This window comes from Salmo salar, chromosome ssa06, assembly GCF_905237065.1.
Source record: "Salmo salar chromosome ssa06, Ssal_v3.1, whole genome shotgun sequence".
Lineage (NCBI taxonomy): Eukaryota > Metazoa > Chordata > Actinopteri > Salmoniformes > Salmonidae > Salmo > Salmo salar.
Window position 1 is genome coordinate 32,599,825 of NC_059447.1, and position 14,896 is coordinate 32,614,720.

The 14,896-nt window shown below is 46.6% G+C and overlaps 1 protein-coding gene across 1 annotated transcript in view; it reads right to left on the bottom strand.

The window, feature by feature from the left end:
* Positions 1 to 14,896, bottom strand: part of LOC106607065 (E3 ubiquitin-protein ligase SMURF2) — a 60,052-nt gene that overhangs the window by 16,040 nt on the left and 29,116 nt on the right. The window contains exons 2-8 of the mRNA XM_045720310.1: positions 13,779 to 13,817; positions 11,071 to 11,179; positions 4,638 to 4,771; positions 3,069 to 3,134; positions 1,968 to 2,052; positions 1,397 to 1,480; positions 258 to 472 (exon numbers count right to left, since the gene is read on the bottom strand). Coding sequence (XP_045576266.1) covers positions 258 to 472; positions 1,397 to 1,480; positions 1,968 to 2,052; positions 3,069 to 3,134; positions 4,638 to 4,771; positions 11,071 to 11,179; positions 13,779 to 13,817 — 732 coding nt within the window. The remainder of the gene's footprint in view (positions 1 to 257; positions 473 to 1,396; positions 1,481 to 1,967; positions 2,053 to 3,068; positions 3,135 to 4,637; positions 4,772 to 11,070; positions 11,180 to 13,778; positions 13,818 to 14,896) is intronic.

The window sequence follows — 14,896 nt, forward strand, 5'->3', positions numbered from 1 at the left end:
CAGATTAGCAGGATGATTCAGCTGAGCGTTGGGCCGGAGAGAGGAGGAGGGAGGCAGTTAACACCGAGGCATTGCAATGACGACACCGGTCTTAAAACAGAAGGAGACACGTCTGTCTTAGAGGATGTTCATAATACTGAATGCTCCAGTCTAGTCTGGCTGTGGGAACCGAAGTGGCCGTCTATAGTGTGATTGTGTGTATGTTTGTGTATGTCCGGTGTGTCCATACTGTGTGATAGAATCCTCTCTCCACTAACCGTATCCCTCAGGCAGGTCTGGGGGTGTGTGGAGGTGTGTCCTGCTCATGTAGTTCCTGTGTCTCTGGGAGCGGACGCGTCTCTCCTGGGCCCGCTGGTCGCTGGACGGGACACACGGAATGGTGGGCGTGGCCCCGTTGGTGCTCAGGATGGGCGTGTTCTCATCCACGATGCAGCTGAGAGGCCGGCCGGGGCTGGAGTACTCCGACGCAGGCCTGGGAGAGACAGGAAACAGGAAGAGATCCCAGTCAGACAGGGAGGGTGGGTTATAATATATCCTTCATGGTAGGTTTGTTCAAATCAGGCCCGTGTCTATTCATATTTCATATCTAGCTGTGCTTGTAATACGCTTAGATGCTAGGGCTAGACATGGGCTTGCTCCTGCTTTCTTAAGCATCATGAGGTCAGTGAGGCAGAGACATAGACACACACACACAGAGCAGTACTGAGTGATGGGCCTGAGGCCAGTCTAGAGCAGAGTAACAGGAAGGGAGCTGATAAGGGAGCAAAGAGAGAGAGAGACTGTGGAGCAACAATACCGTCTGGAGCATAAGAGACTTAGGGCCCCGTTCAATAGTCTGCAGTGTCTCCTAATACAAATTCAATGTTGTCTAGGCCTTGGGGACTCATGCCATGGGTTTGAGGCTGGGTAGTGGGTAAGACTGTGTACTCACTCAGCCTGGACTCAGGGACAGACATAACATAGTAAATGTAAACCAGTCTCCCTCCATTTAGTATATGTTACGAATTACAATTCGTATGATATGTTACAAATTGCAATTTGTACAATATGTTAAGAATTTTCAATACGTATGATATGTTAGGAATTCCACTTTGTTGTGGCTAACATTAAGCTAGGCGGCTAATGTTAGCTAGGCTAGGAGTTAAGAATTAAGGTTAGGATTAGCTAAATGCTAAGTAGTTACTAATTAGCAAAAATGCTAAAGTTCGGGTTGCTAGACATTCGCTATATACGCTCACCACCCATCCTACCCAACCAACCTCCCTCCCTCCTTTAGTGTTTTGGCTTCAGTAACCTTGTGTCTTATGTCATCATACCAAACATTACATACTAATTTGAGTGTCACAGATTTACATTTACTATGTTACATCAAGACTTTGAGGCCAGGCTGACTCACCTGGTAGGCCTTTCCCACTGTGTGGTGCGTGTGATGTGGTTCAAGTACTGGATTCGGCCAGACGCAGTCCTCCGCTCCTCCCAGCTGGATGCAGCAGATACAAACACACAAAGCAGTGAGTGGACATTGAGGGCAACCAAGTTCAGGTAGTACCTCCTGTTTCACTCTGTTTCAAAACATTTCCCCCCTACTAAACATGACCCAGATATTCCCCACAGAGCTTCTTGCTAGCTAATAGGACGCAGTCTCCCATCTGCTCACCCAATTCCTCTGGCGCACACCAACCCCAGACTAGACTCCCTAACCCCAGCCAACATCATTGGCTCAGTGCTGAGGTCAGTCGTGCTAAGCTGGTGAAGTGTCTGAACAGCAGAGCCTCTGGCTACTTAGATTGGAGTCTGGGACACCACACCACATGCTGTCTGGAACACTTTTGGTTGTGGGGCAGTGTGGTTATGATAGGCTCAGACTGACCCTGCTGTGAGGGTATGATGTGGTGATAGTGGGTCCACTGTCCAGTACGGACAAATGTTAAATGGAGTTGTGGTGTGTTGGTGTGTATGTTACTCACCCGTCTGGCAGGTCGTTGTCAAACAGACGGCTGCAGTCCACCACTGGGCCTCCTGTGCCTATCCTGTCTCTGGACTGCAGGCTCACTTTGGTCACACAGACACATTCAGATACACATAGGAGAATGACTGGGTGGTAGAATCTCACTCTATTCATGTCCTGTCATACCAGAGACTAAAACGGAACTATTTTAAAACTGTGAATTACTGTAATGCAATACTGTAATGATGTTATTTAGGGCTAAATGAGGAATCCATTTTTAAGAGGATCACATGGTCAAATCCTCTTGTGGGTGACAAGATGATCGTGTCTGGAAGTAGAAGTATCAGTCGTCTGCACTCTGACAGTGGCCTGACCAGTCCCAAATCCCAGTTCTGGAAAGGACCCAAGAAGTGAGTGGAAGGCACGTATTAATGCTAGACTCTATGTCTACTGTAGCTAGCTAACCCTGGCCTCTCTGCCACCACCCAGGCTGTTCAGTGCCCATGTTGGTGGGTCAGAGGTGAGGTGGCATGGCAGCGCTGCTGTGACTGTCTGTCTCCAGGCCCTGTGGTGCAGATGGAAGTGCGGGCCGTCTGAAGTTAGAGGGATGAGCTCATCAAGCCTGGTGTCAGAGGCACGGCGCGCTCAGTCAGAGGCACGGCGCGCTCAGTCAGAGGCACGGCACGCTCAGTCAGAGGCACGGCACGCTCAGTCAGAGGCACGGCACGCTCAGTCAGAGGCACGGCACGCTCAGTCAGAGGCACGGCACGCTCAGTCAGAGACACGGCACGCTCAGTCAGAGACACGGCACGCTCAGTCAGAGACATGGCACACTCAGGGGCAGCGCTCAACGCTTTACACACCAACGAATCACTGGGAAAATAAGTCCCCCTGCAGGCTCAGGTTACTGGAGGGAACCTACATGGTGTTGGGAGGGTTTCTGGTTCTCTTTCTATGCGTGGTGGTGTAGTGAGGTCTTATCAGCATTATAAAACAACTGTGGTTAGCCTGAGGTTCTAATAATGGAGTGGTAACACTTCAGGTACATAACAGTGTTACGTGAATGTACGTGAGTGTGTGGTGAATGTCTGTGTGGCCTGCTGGTCACCGCTGTACTCACCCACTATCTGACCCCTCACTGTGTCACTGTCATTGAGGCCCAGCTTGTTCATGTCCAATCTCTGATCTGTGGAGGAGAGAGGGGAAGGAGGAGAGCGGGAGGAGAGGGAAGAAGAGAGGAGAGAGAGGAAAGGGGGATCGATCACTGTCTGAGAGACATGTAAACTAGCATGTGTTGGGAGGGTTTTTGTCCCCGCAGACAAGTCCCTTTGCTCTGTATCGTTTACATCACCCACTGTCAATTCCTCTCTCTCTCCCTCCCTCCCTTGGAGGCTGGGTATGGGATATGCACTGGAACAGATGGTCTGTGGAGTGGCCATGGGCCGTAAAAACAATCACTGAGCATCGGTACCGAGCAGCCTGCAGTTCACTACAGAGGTCAAACATTTGACAAATCTCTGCACAAAGCCGGCACTATTCCACCCAGACTGAACATGGACATGAACCCCTGCCAATGTCTGGAAACTCTTTGTCTACGTTCTCAGCCCAGGCTGAAAAACAAAACCAAAAAAAAAGGACCAAAGAAATGTCAGGAATACCACGTTGCCTGCAGACATGAGAAATGCCACTATCTGTTCACTGTTGTCTGAGTGTCATGCAGAACAGCTCAGGATGTGCGTCTAGACTAAACAGGGACCAAAACATGGTCGGTCAAACCATTACAAGACTGGGGCAATGAGTGTGCACACACAAACCCAAAGCCCCCTAAAACGCCTGTGGACAGGACACAGTGGAACAGCTGCAAAAAGCACAAGCGAAAGAATGACAAACATACACTTGAATAAGACCACAACCGAGGGACATAACAAATCTATGCTTACATTTAAATAGCTGTACAATTATGCATGTCTGAGTAAAATGACCGGTTGTCTAGATTTGCAGACCGAGATAAACGGAGGTTAGTCACTGTGGCGCATGCTGCCAGTCTATGGGACAGACGAGGGCGTGAGGAGGGGGGAATGAGAGGACATGCAGAGGCAAACTACTCACAGCTGAGGCACAGGGTTCGGGTTTTCCAGGAAAACAAGTGGCAGGGGCTTCTAGGAAAAGCAGTGGGATTTTGTCCTTTTTCCGTCTACAAGACCGTAGCAGACCTATCAGCATAGTATACATACAGTGGGAGGGGGAGGCCCTTTGGTAAAGCCATCACTGGGTCCCTGCCTGGCTGCCACTGCTGCGTTGGCTTGGAGTGCCAAGCCTCAATCTCATTTAGCCATTCGCTTCTGACATGACATGTTTACAGTGATTGTGGGCTGATGCTGATTGTCTTTTCCTGTTCTGGCACTGCAGAATGTGACCCCTCTCACAACCTGGTCTGTGCCCTGTCAGGAATAGGGAGAGAATGTGCGCACTTGTGAGGGTACAGCTCAATGTGTCACTGTGACAGGAGAAGGGGATTATTAGCCTGTGACTCCGCTAGCCTGTGACTCCGCTAGCCTGTGACTCCGCTAGCCTGTGACTCCGCTAGCCTGTGACTCCGTTTGTGGGACAGACAATGGGTCACTACACAGACATTACCTCACAGCATTAAATACACACACACACACTAATTCAATCAGGTAGTCCTTACAGCCGGTGTCTTTGAGGCGGTTAATGGCGTTGGATAGAAGGCGTACACAGCCCAGGAAGCCAGCCCCCTGCTTCTTATGGATCTTCTTGTGGTTCCACACACTGATGGTGATGGAGTCAGACTTGCCAATATATCTGAGGAGAGAAGAGAGAGACCAGTCACTTCCAATGTAGTGTAGATGTTACTAAAGCCCGTGTGAATGCACTGTTCCAACAGGCCAGTCTTTGCCGAGATGTCCCCGCTGGGGAGGCACACATCCGCTCGGGGCTGCCTGTCACCGCGGGCTGTGTCCCCACAAGGACACAGTCAGGAGGTGTCTGAGAGGGATTTTCCGCCCGGCGTCTGTGAATGTGCGACTCCCGACCCCGAGTGTCTGGGTACGAGACGGACGAACGCAGACAGATCCTGTGAGTCATAAATCATCCAAAGGCAGCCCTTCGACCCAAAATCACCCAGAGAGGGAGAGAGAGAAATGAAAGAGACAGGGAGGAGGAGAGGCTGAAAGAGAGATAGAAAGAGGGATAGTATAAGTGAGGAAAAGAAGGAGAGTGTCATGCCCTGACCTTAGAGAGCCTTTTTATTCTCTATTTTGTTAGGTCAGGGTGTGACTTGGGTGGGCATTATCTATGTTTTGTATTTCTATGTTGGCCTGATATGGTTCCCAATCAGAGGCAGCTGTCATTCGTTGTCTCTGATTGGGGATCATATTTAGGCAGCCTTTTCCCACTGGGTTTTTGTGGGATCTTGTTTTTGTATAGCTGCTTTGAAGCCTGCAGAACTTTACGTTCGTTCTTTGTATTTTATTTGTTTTGTCGGTGTTCATCTAAGAAAGTGAAAGATGTACGCTTACCACGCTGCACCTTGGTCTCCTTCTTCAGACGAACGTAACAGAGAGAGTGAACAGTTGAACCATGACATTACGCCCTGACTGCCTCTGTTATCACTCTTAGGTAGTGTGTGTCAGTCGAGGCCTGGGTATTAAACTCACACTACGTGAACCTGACGTGGCACATCTGTTCGGCCCAGTTCCCTTCCTCAGTGTAAAACTAATCATCCATACAGTTAGCAGACTGCATCCCACTATAATTATCATGCTGCTTACCGAAACTAAAGGGATGTGAAACAATGGCGCTATGAGTAAGATGTCTGGACATTTTGAGTGGAAGCCAAATGCCTGTCTGGGGTGCTATCTGAGAGCATTAGAATGCAGGACAGATTTGTAGGGGGGAATTATTACCTCCAACACAGATCTGGATATGATTATTGTATCAAATAATAAGGGCAGTAGACTAGACATTGGATTAAGCTTTTCAAAACAAGATACAGTATGTTTACATACACTATACACATGCCAAACATATCAAACTCTCAGATAATATGATTACTTGTAATAAGATAAGAGTTTCTCCTCTTAGGCCATCTCTATGTTATGTCTCTGGTTGGTTGAGGTACAGTATATGGCATATTGCATGGCAGTTGGTGCTAGGCAGGCCAGGCTGTCACACTTCCTCAGCAGGCAGAACAGGACCAGCTGGGCCCTGGGGACACTACCGCCACCTGTTCCCCCTGTCCCCATAGCTGCAGAGATGGGACAGAGAGGGACAAGGGCCTGGGCCAGGCTATGGGAACACAACATTGTGCATGTGTCTTTTCATCCCAATACTTGTATCTATGAAGGTATAGGAGATTCATTAACATCTCATCATTATATATCAGTGACGTGCACAATACGGAAGTGATCCGACGAAGCAGATGCTAAGCTACAGGACTGTTTTGCTAGCACAGGCTGTAATATGCTAAGCGATTCATCCAATAAAATTGAGGAGGTTACCACATCAGTCACCGGCATCATTAATAAGTGCAACATCCACGCTGAGCTTAAGGTTAGAGCTGCCAGTTTCAGGGAGCAGGACAGTATTCCGGACGCTTATAAGAAAATCTGCTACAACCTCTAACGTGCCATCAAACAGGAAATTTGTCAATACAGACTAAGATTGAATCCTACTACAACGGCTCTGACGCTCGTTGGATGCGGCAGGGCTTGCAAACTATCATGGGGTACAAAGGGAAACCCAGCCACGAGCTGCCCAGTGACGTGAGCTTTTCCAGACGAGATAAATGCCTTCTATGCTCGCTTCGAGGCAAGCAACACAGAACCATGCATACAGTTCATTGACTATAGCTCAGCGTTCAACACCATAGTGCCCTCCAAGTTGATCATTAACCTGTTATGGCTAGGGGGCAGTATTTTCACGGCTGGATAAAATACGTACCCGATTTAATCTGGTTACTACTCCTGCCCAGTAACTAGAATATGCATATAATTATTGGCTTTGGATAGAAAACACTTCAAAGTTTCTAAAATTGTTTGAATGGTGTCTGTGAGTATAACAGAACTCAAATGGCAGGTCAAAACCTGAGAGATTCCTTTACAGGAAGTGGCCTGTCTGACCATTTCTTGAACTTCTTTGCCATCTCTATCTTTTACAAAGGATCTCTGCTCTAACGTGACACTTCCTACGTCTTCCATGGGCACTCAGAGCCCGGGAAAAAACAGAATGTCGTCATCCCAGCCCCAGGCTGAAACACATTATCGCCTTTCTCAAGTGGCCGATCAAGGGACTGTGGGCTTAGGCGTGTGCCCTGGCCGCCCCCGTCTTTGTGATTTTTCCTCTGTTTGCCGAAAAGGAGATTCCCGGTCGGAATATTATCGCTTTTTTACGAGATAAATTGCATAAAAATTGATTTTAAACAGCGGTTGACATGCTTCGAAGTACGGTAATGGAATATTTAGATTTTTTTTGTCACGAATTGCGCCATGCGCACGACCCTGATTTACCATTTCGGATAGTGTCTGGGACGCACGAACAAAACGCCGCTATTCGGATATAAAGATGGATTATTTTGGACCAAACCAACATTTGTTATTGAAGTAGCAGTCCTGGGAGTGCATTCTGACGAAGACAACAAAAGGTAATCAAACTTTTATAATAGTAAATCTGATTTTGGTGAAGGCTAAACTTGCCGGGTGTCTAAATAGCTAGCCCGTGATGGCTGGGCTATGTACTTAGAATATTGCAAAATGTGCTTTCACCAAAAAGCTATTTTAAAATCGGACATATCGAGTGCATAGAGGAGTTCTGTATCTATAATTCTTAAAATAATTGTTATGCTTTTTGTGAACGTTTATCGTGAGTAATTTAGTAAATTGTTAGCAAATTCCCCGGAAGTTTGCGGGGGGTATGCTAGTTCTGAACGTCACATGCTAATGTAAAAAGCTGTTTTTTGATATAAATATGAACTTGATTGAACAAAACATGCATGTATTGTATAACATAATGTCCTAGGTGTGTCATCTGATGAAGATCATCAAAGGTTAGTGCTGCATTTAGCTGTCTTCTGGGTTTTTGTGACATTATATGCTAGCTTGAAAAATGGGTGTCTGATTATTTCAGGCTTGGTACTCTGCTGACATAATCTAATGTTTTGCTTTCGCTGTAAAGCCTTTTTGAAATCGGACAGTGTGGTTAGATAAAGGAGAGTCTTGTCTTTAAAATGCTGTGAAATAGTCATGTTTGAAAAATTGAAGTTTTGGAATTTTTGAGGAATTTGTAATTCGCGCCACGCCTATCATTGGATATTGGAGCAGGTGTTCCGCTAGCGGAACGTCTAGATGTAAGAGGACTCTGGGACTGAACACCTCCCTTTGCAACTAGATCCTGGACTTCCTGACGGGCCACCCCCATGTGGTGGGGGTAGGCAACAACACATCCGCCATGCTAACCTTCAACACGGGGGCCCCTCAGGGGTGCGTGCTTAGTCCCCTCCTGTACTCCCTGTTCGCCCGCTACTGCATGGCATGGCCGCGCGCAACTCCAACACCATCATTAAGTTTGCTGACGACACGACGGTGGTTGGCCTGATCAGCGATGACGATGAGACAGCCTATAGAGAGAAGGTCCGAGATTTGGAAGTATGGTGCCAGAAAACAGGAAACGGAGGGCCGAATACAGGAAACGGAGGGCTAAACATGCCCCCATCCACATCCACAGGGCTGTAGTGGAGTGGTGGAATTATCATGGTCCACACACACCAACACAGTCGTGAAGGCATGACAACACCTCTTCCCACTCAGGAGGCTGAAAAGATTTGGCGTGGGCCCTCAGATCCTCAAAAGGTTATACAGCTGCACCACCGCTTGGCATCTGACTGCAAGGCGCCATCCAGGACCTGGACGCCAGAGAACTCGGCCCCAGTGATGTACTGGGCCGTTCACACTACCCCCTGTAGCACATTGCAGTCGGATGCCAAGCAGTTGCCAGTCATGGGAAGGCCTTCAAAACTGTCGAAGACTCCAGTCGCCCAGGTCATAGACTCTCTGCTACTGCACGGCAAGCAGTACCGATGAACAAAGTCTGGAACCAACATGACCCTGAACAGCTTCTACCCCCAAGACAAATAGTTAACCAACCTGGACTACCTGCATTGAGCCTTTTTGCACTAACTCGTTTGACTCATTACTTACGCTGCTGTTACTGTATATTATCTATCCTGTTGCCTAGTCACTTTATACCTATGTACATATCTAGCTCAAATACTTCGTACCCCTGCACAACGACTTGGTACTGGTACCCAATGTATATAGCCAAGTTATCGTTACGCATTGTGTATTTATTATTACGTGTCTATTATTTCTATATTTTCTTTCTCTCTGTGTTGTTGGGAAGGGCCCGTAAGTAAGCATTTCACTGTTAGTCTACACCTGTTGTTTTCGAAGCATGTGACAAATCAAATGTTATTTGACATATTCATTAACATATTATACTTCTTAGTATAAATGTAGTTTGAAGCGTGCTGAACAAGAAACTGAACAACAAACCAAGGTTTGTCCCCTGGTTTGTCCCTAATAGGGCTACAGAGCCGTATTACAGTCCAGTCTGTCTGCTCCACATACTTTAACTGGGCTGGATAGGAGTCGAGGAGAGGCAGTTTGCCAGCGAGACACAGTCTGCTATCCTTGGCATACAGGCCACTTCCGCAACAATTCTGGCTGGGGTCAGCGGTCACGGGCCAGTCTGTTGGTCTGACCACTGACAGCACCACTGAGGAGGCCCTGACGTGTCAATGTTGCCATGAGCACATACACTTCCTCATGCTGTGCACATACAACCAATGGAAAAAAGCTTCAGTGCCAACTAAGCAAAGGCTTTTCTGGCTCTGCTGAGCGTGAGCACCAGGTGTTTCAGACACCATTTGAATATGTGTGAGTGTGCTCAGCTACCCTCAGTCAATTAGACTCCACACACTGAGGAGAGTCCATGTGCCTTAGCATGGAGTAGTAATCCTTAACCCTGACACACAGAGGGAGGGCACCTAAAGGTTTAACATAGTCATTAACAGGAAGAAACACAGGCAGGTTCCAGGTGAAAAAAACTAAACTGGAGAGGTGTGTGCGCGTGCGTTTGGCTTCGTCTTGGGAGCACACAGGTTGATGTCCTCCCATCCATCACCATGTCCTGCACTCTCTCTCCTCCACAGTGGGACAGACTGACTGACTGACTGAGGGCTGTGTTTCCCTCCTGTCAAACAGGACATGAACAGCTAATTAAACAGCCATGTTGGAAGAGGGTCTGGTATCCTGAGTAACCAAACAAACGGAGACATGTGCTTCCTCTTTCTGTTAGCTACGCGTGACGGCTGGATAAACACTGGGCAAATACTGGAAACTTTCACTCCCCCACTCTTTTCCCAGGTTGTTTTCACAAGACAAGCAGTCTTTGGGAAAAGCAACATGGGTGCAACAAGACATGCACATATTTCTGTCCAAAAGGTAAAAGGCTTCTGAGATTAGTTTCCCTCCCCACGGTTCTATTTAAATGTTTTTCTTTTTCACGTTAACTACCCCAGTGGAGTTGTCATTGCTGGCCTACAGATAAGTGAGAGGACAGACATAAACACAGCTTACTGTAAGGCATTCAGATCCTGGAGAATCAATGTCTGACACATCCCTGATGTCCACTTGGCACATTGGAGTTGGGTGAGGGAATGCGTAGATCACAGGAGGTTGGTGGCACCTTAATTGGGGAGGACGGGCTCATGGTAATGGCTGGAGCGGAATGGTATCAAATACATCAAACGCATGGCTTCCATGTGTTTGAAGCCATTCCAGTCGCGCTGTTCCAGCCATTATTATGCGTTGTCCTCCCCTCAGCAGCCTCCACTGGTGTAGATATAGCATAGAGGGCACTGGTGATAGTTATAGAGAGGGGCCGCAGTTCAGCTGAATGCTGGTTCATTACTAAATCAGCAGGTTAAGGTAAGGTTTCTGTTAGATACACGGTTTCACATCTAGTCACAGCTGCTTCTATATGGATGGTATGTCAAGCGCAAGCTCTGCACTATCCATTATGTTGGTTGAGTGATGAGGACTCACAGGTCGTAGTGCTGGTTCCACTTGGGGTCGAGGGTGTTCTTCACGGTGTCTGTGGAGTGACATTGTCCTGAGCCATCCACCACCACTTTGGCAAAGGGATCAGGGAGGCCTGCAGGGGAACACACACACACACACACACACACTCTGCCTCAGCACACTGGCCTGGCCAAGGACAGGCTGTACTAGGAGAAAATGTTACAGGGATCACGCCATCATTATTTTATGATTTCATTATGGAAGTGAGACTATCCGGTTTCTGAAACAGGGAAAAGAGGTCATCTGAAGAAAACTACCTTTGATGAATAACATTCTATGACAGTATAGGAATGGCTGATGTGTGAATCTGATAGTGTGACTGAACCTGAGCCGAGTGACAGATATCTGGAGATACGGGTGGAAATGACATTGACACTAATAGACAGACCTGAGGGACCTGTTGGATGACATTTACCTGCACATAGCCTGGGTGTGATGGACACACAAGCTCACAGACACACACACACACACACACACACACACACACACACATATGCAATGCAGGCCCACACAAACAAAACAAAACTGCACTTAGAAATACATCTCTCCGTATACATAAACACACTATCCCACAGAGACAAGCCTGCCTTGCTGCCACACAAGGCAGAGTTCTCTCCACCCAGGCCCTGACTGAGTGAGTGTTTACTCAGCCCCTGAGTGCTGGAATGGGAGGAATGGGCACCAGAGAAACCACCTGAGTGAGGGACCTTAACACACTCACTCTCCATGACAGCCTGACCCAAGCACACCCAAACACTGGGGCCACTATGGACACCTAGCATACACTGAAATGCTGTGCTGTTTCACTCTGAAATGGACTAGCATTACATTACGGTATAAACGTTTTATTGATATCCCATACTTAACCTCTACAGAATTGCCCCAATTAGGCACATTTGGGCAGACTTAATACAACATTTTGAACAGACATGCAATGGTTCATTGCATCAGTCTAAAAATGTACACAAACACTGCTGTCATCTAGTGGCCAGAATCGAAATTGCGAATAATACATTGTGACCTTTCTCTGATGATGGAATTATCTTTTACCAGATTAAGTGTGTTATATTCTCCTACATTAACATCACATTTACACAAACTTCAAAGTGTTTCCTTTGAAATGGTATTAAGAATATGCATATCCTTGCTTCAGGTCCTGAGCTACAGGCAGTTAGATTTGGGTATGTCATTTCAGGCGAAAATTGAAAAAAAGGGTCCGATCCTTTACTTCTTTGGGACGTCCGGATGAAAAGCGTGCCCAAAGTAAACTGCCTGCTACTCAGGCCCAGAAGCTAGGATATGCATATAATTGGTAGATTTGGATAGAACACATGCTAAAGTTTCTAAAACTGTCAAAATAATGTCTGTGAGTATAACAGAACTGAAATGGCAGGCGAAACCCCGAGGACAAACCATCAACAACAACAAAAAATTCAGCATACCACTGATTTCAATGGCTGGCACTTTTATAATAGGGTGAAATCGTCCCCGGTTGCAGTTCCTAGGGCTTCCACTAGATGTCATCAGTCTTTAGAAACAGTTTCAGGCTGGTTTTTGGAAAAATGTGGGAGAAGTTGTAGTTTTTTTAAGTGGCTCCCATTTTGGCTGTGGTGTTTCCAAGCGCATGGCCGAGAGAGCGCGTTCTTTTTGTTTATCTCCGGTAAAGACAATAACGATTCTCCGTCTTAAATTTTATCGTTTATTTGCGTATTACGGTACCTAAGGTTTGATTATAAACGTTGATTGACTTGTTTGGATAAGTTTATTGGTAATGTTTGGGATTCATTTTGTATGCATTTTGAAGGAGGGAAACTAAGTGGATTATTGACTGAAGAGCGCCAGCTAAACTGAGTTTTTATGGATATAAAGAAGGACTTTATTGAACAAAAGGACCATTTGAAATCTAACAGACCTTTTGGAATGCCAACAGAAGAAGATCTTCAAATGTAAGGCATATATTATATCGCTATTTCTCACTTTTGTTTAGCAACTCCCTGGTTGAAAATGATTTGTTATGCATTTGTGTGCTGGGCGCTGTCCTCAGATAATCGCATGGTTTGCTTTCGCCGTAAAGCCTTTTTGAAATCTGACACGGCAGGTGGATTAACAACAAGTTAAGCTTTATTTTGATGCATTGCACTTAAATATTTATATTTATATAATATTTATGAATTTCACGCTCTGCAATTTCACCGGATGTTGGCCAGATGGGACGCTAGCGTCCCAATGATCCGCAAGAAGTTAAGAGATGTTTCAGACCTGTCTGACTCAATGCATGAAATGTCAATGAAACAAAGGGAATAAAATAGTCCTAGTTTTATTGGCTAATATTGATAATAAGCTACATCATTGTGACGTGGTGAGCTCATCTTTCTCCCCACAAACATATCAGTAGTAACATTACAGGGTACTAACCCTTTCCTCTTTGCTGGTGTAGTGTTGTGGCTGATTAATAAGTGTGTTAGCATGGCGTTCTGCTGGTAGGGAACTCTAGTAGCTGGCAGCAGGCCCTCTTTTCAGCTCAAACTGACCCACATTTCACATTTCTCACGGGGGATACTTATATCTCACACTGCAGACATCAAAGCCCTCAAGCCCCCTGACTATGAAACTATAATGCCATTTAACATGGAGTCGAGGATCAGAAACACAGCTTTCACTGGGTTACTTACGAAAGAAATCTTTCTTCACCAGGTTTTTGGCGCAGAGGACTGAAAGAGAAGAGGAGAATGAGGTGTTATTTTTAATCGTTGCAGATAGACACATATTACACACTGACAGGCTGTTGTGATCGTGTGGTTACATCACTGCCAAGGGAGAGGTTTGTGCAGGGCTGAAGTGATACACTGTTGCTCAGGGAACTGAATCGAAAAGCGCTCCATCTTGGATATGGATAGCCTTGGCTACATTACATAAGCAGCAAGAGCATTTCTTCTATAATGTGTAATGTAAGACAAGTAATGTGACTTTCAGGTGATAGAGAAAACACATGAACATATATCTTTAGCCAGACTGGATTGTGCCAGAGCCTATATCTCTACATTTGAGTGTGTGTACTGATCATAAGTTGACAACCAGGTGATGACTCAATGACATGAGGAACTCTCCTGTTCCGCTCCAGAAAATAGACCCACATCAACATGCTTTATAGCTATAGTAGTTGATTAACAGCAACTCAACCAAGAAAGTAACTTGACGATAGTGCATATGGGCACTTGTTGGCGACATGCTGAATCATAGGGCATACGCACATGAATTCAATATGAACTATTAAAAGGGAGGGGCATATTCTTCCCCACAGCAGCCAGCCTGCAGCAGCAGAGCAGTAGATTGGACAGATCCCCAGTGAGAATCATGGAGGGGCTGCTGAGGCAATGAGGCAAAGCCACTTAAACACCCTCCACTGGGCCTGGATGAACGGCCAACTGGGTGTCTGGAGCCACCGACACACACTCAGTCACTTACTCAGACCCGGCCCAAGCCCAGTCCCTCTGGTCCGCTTCAGTACAGACACAGGCAAGAATGGCCTTTCTATTGTACTTCAATTACCTTTGTGTATTTGGTCTATGTATTTTTTGGGCCATCCCGGTCACATCCCACTGATCAAAATCCACCCACTATGCTCACTACCACCGCCATTCAATACCACCCCCATAGACGCCAGCTGCGGTGCGACAGCTGTCCATAGTTGCCATGTGAGTCGATTTCAGATCTTTGAGAGATGAAATCTGTCTCATGTCTGGCGGGCCCCGAGGCCGTTTGTGTGTCTTTTCTCTACAGAGACCCGCTC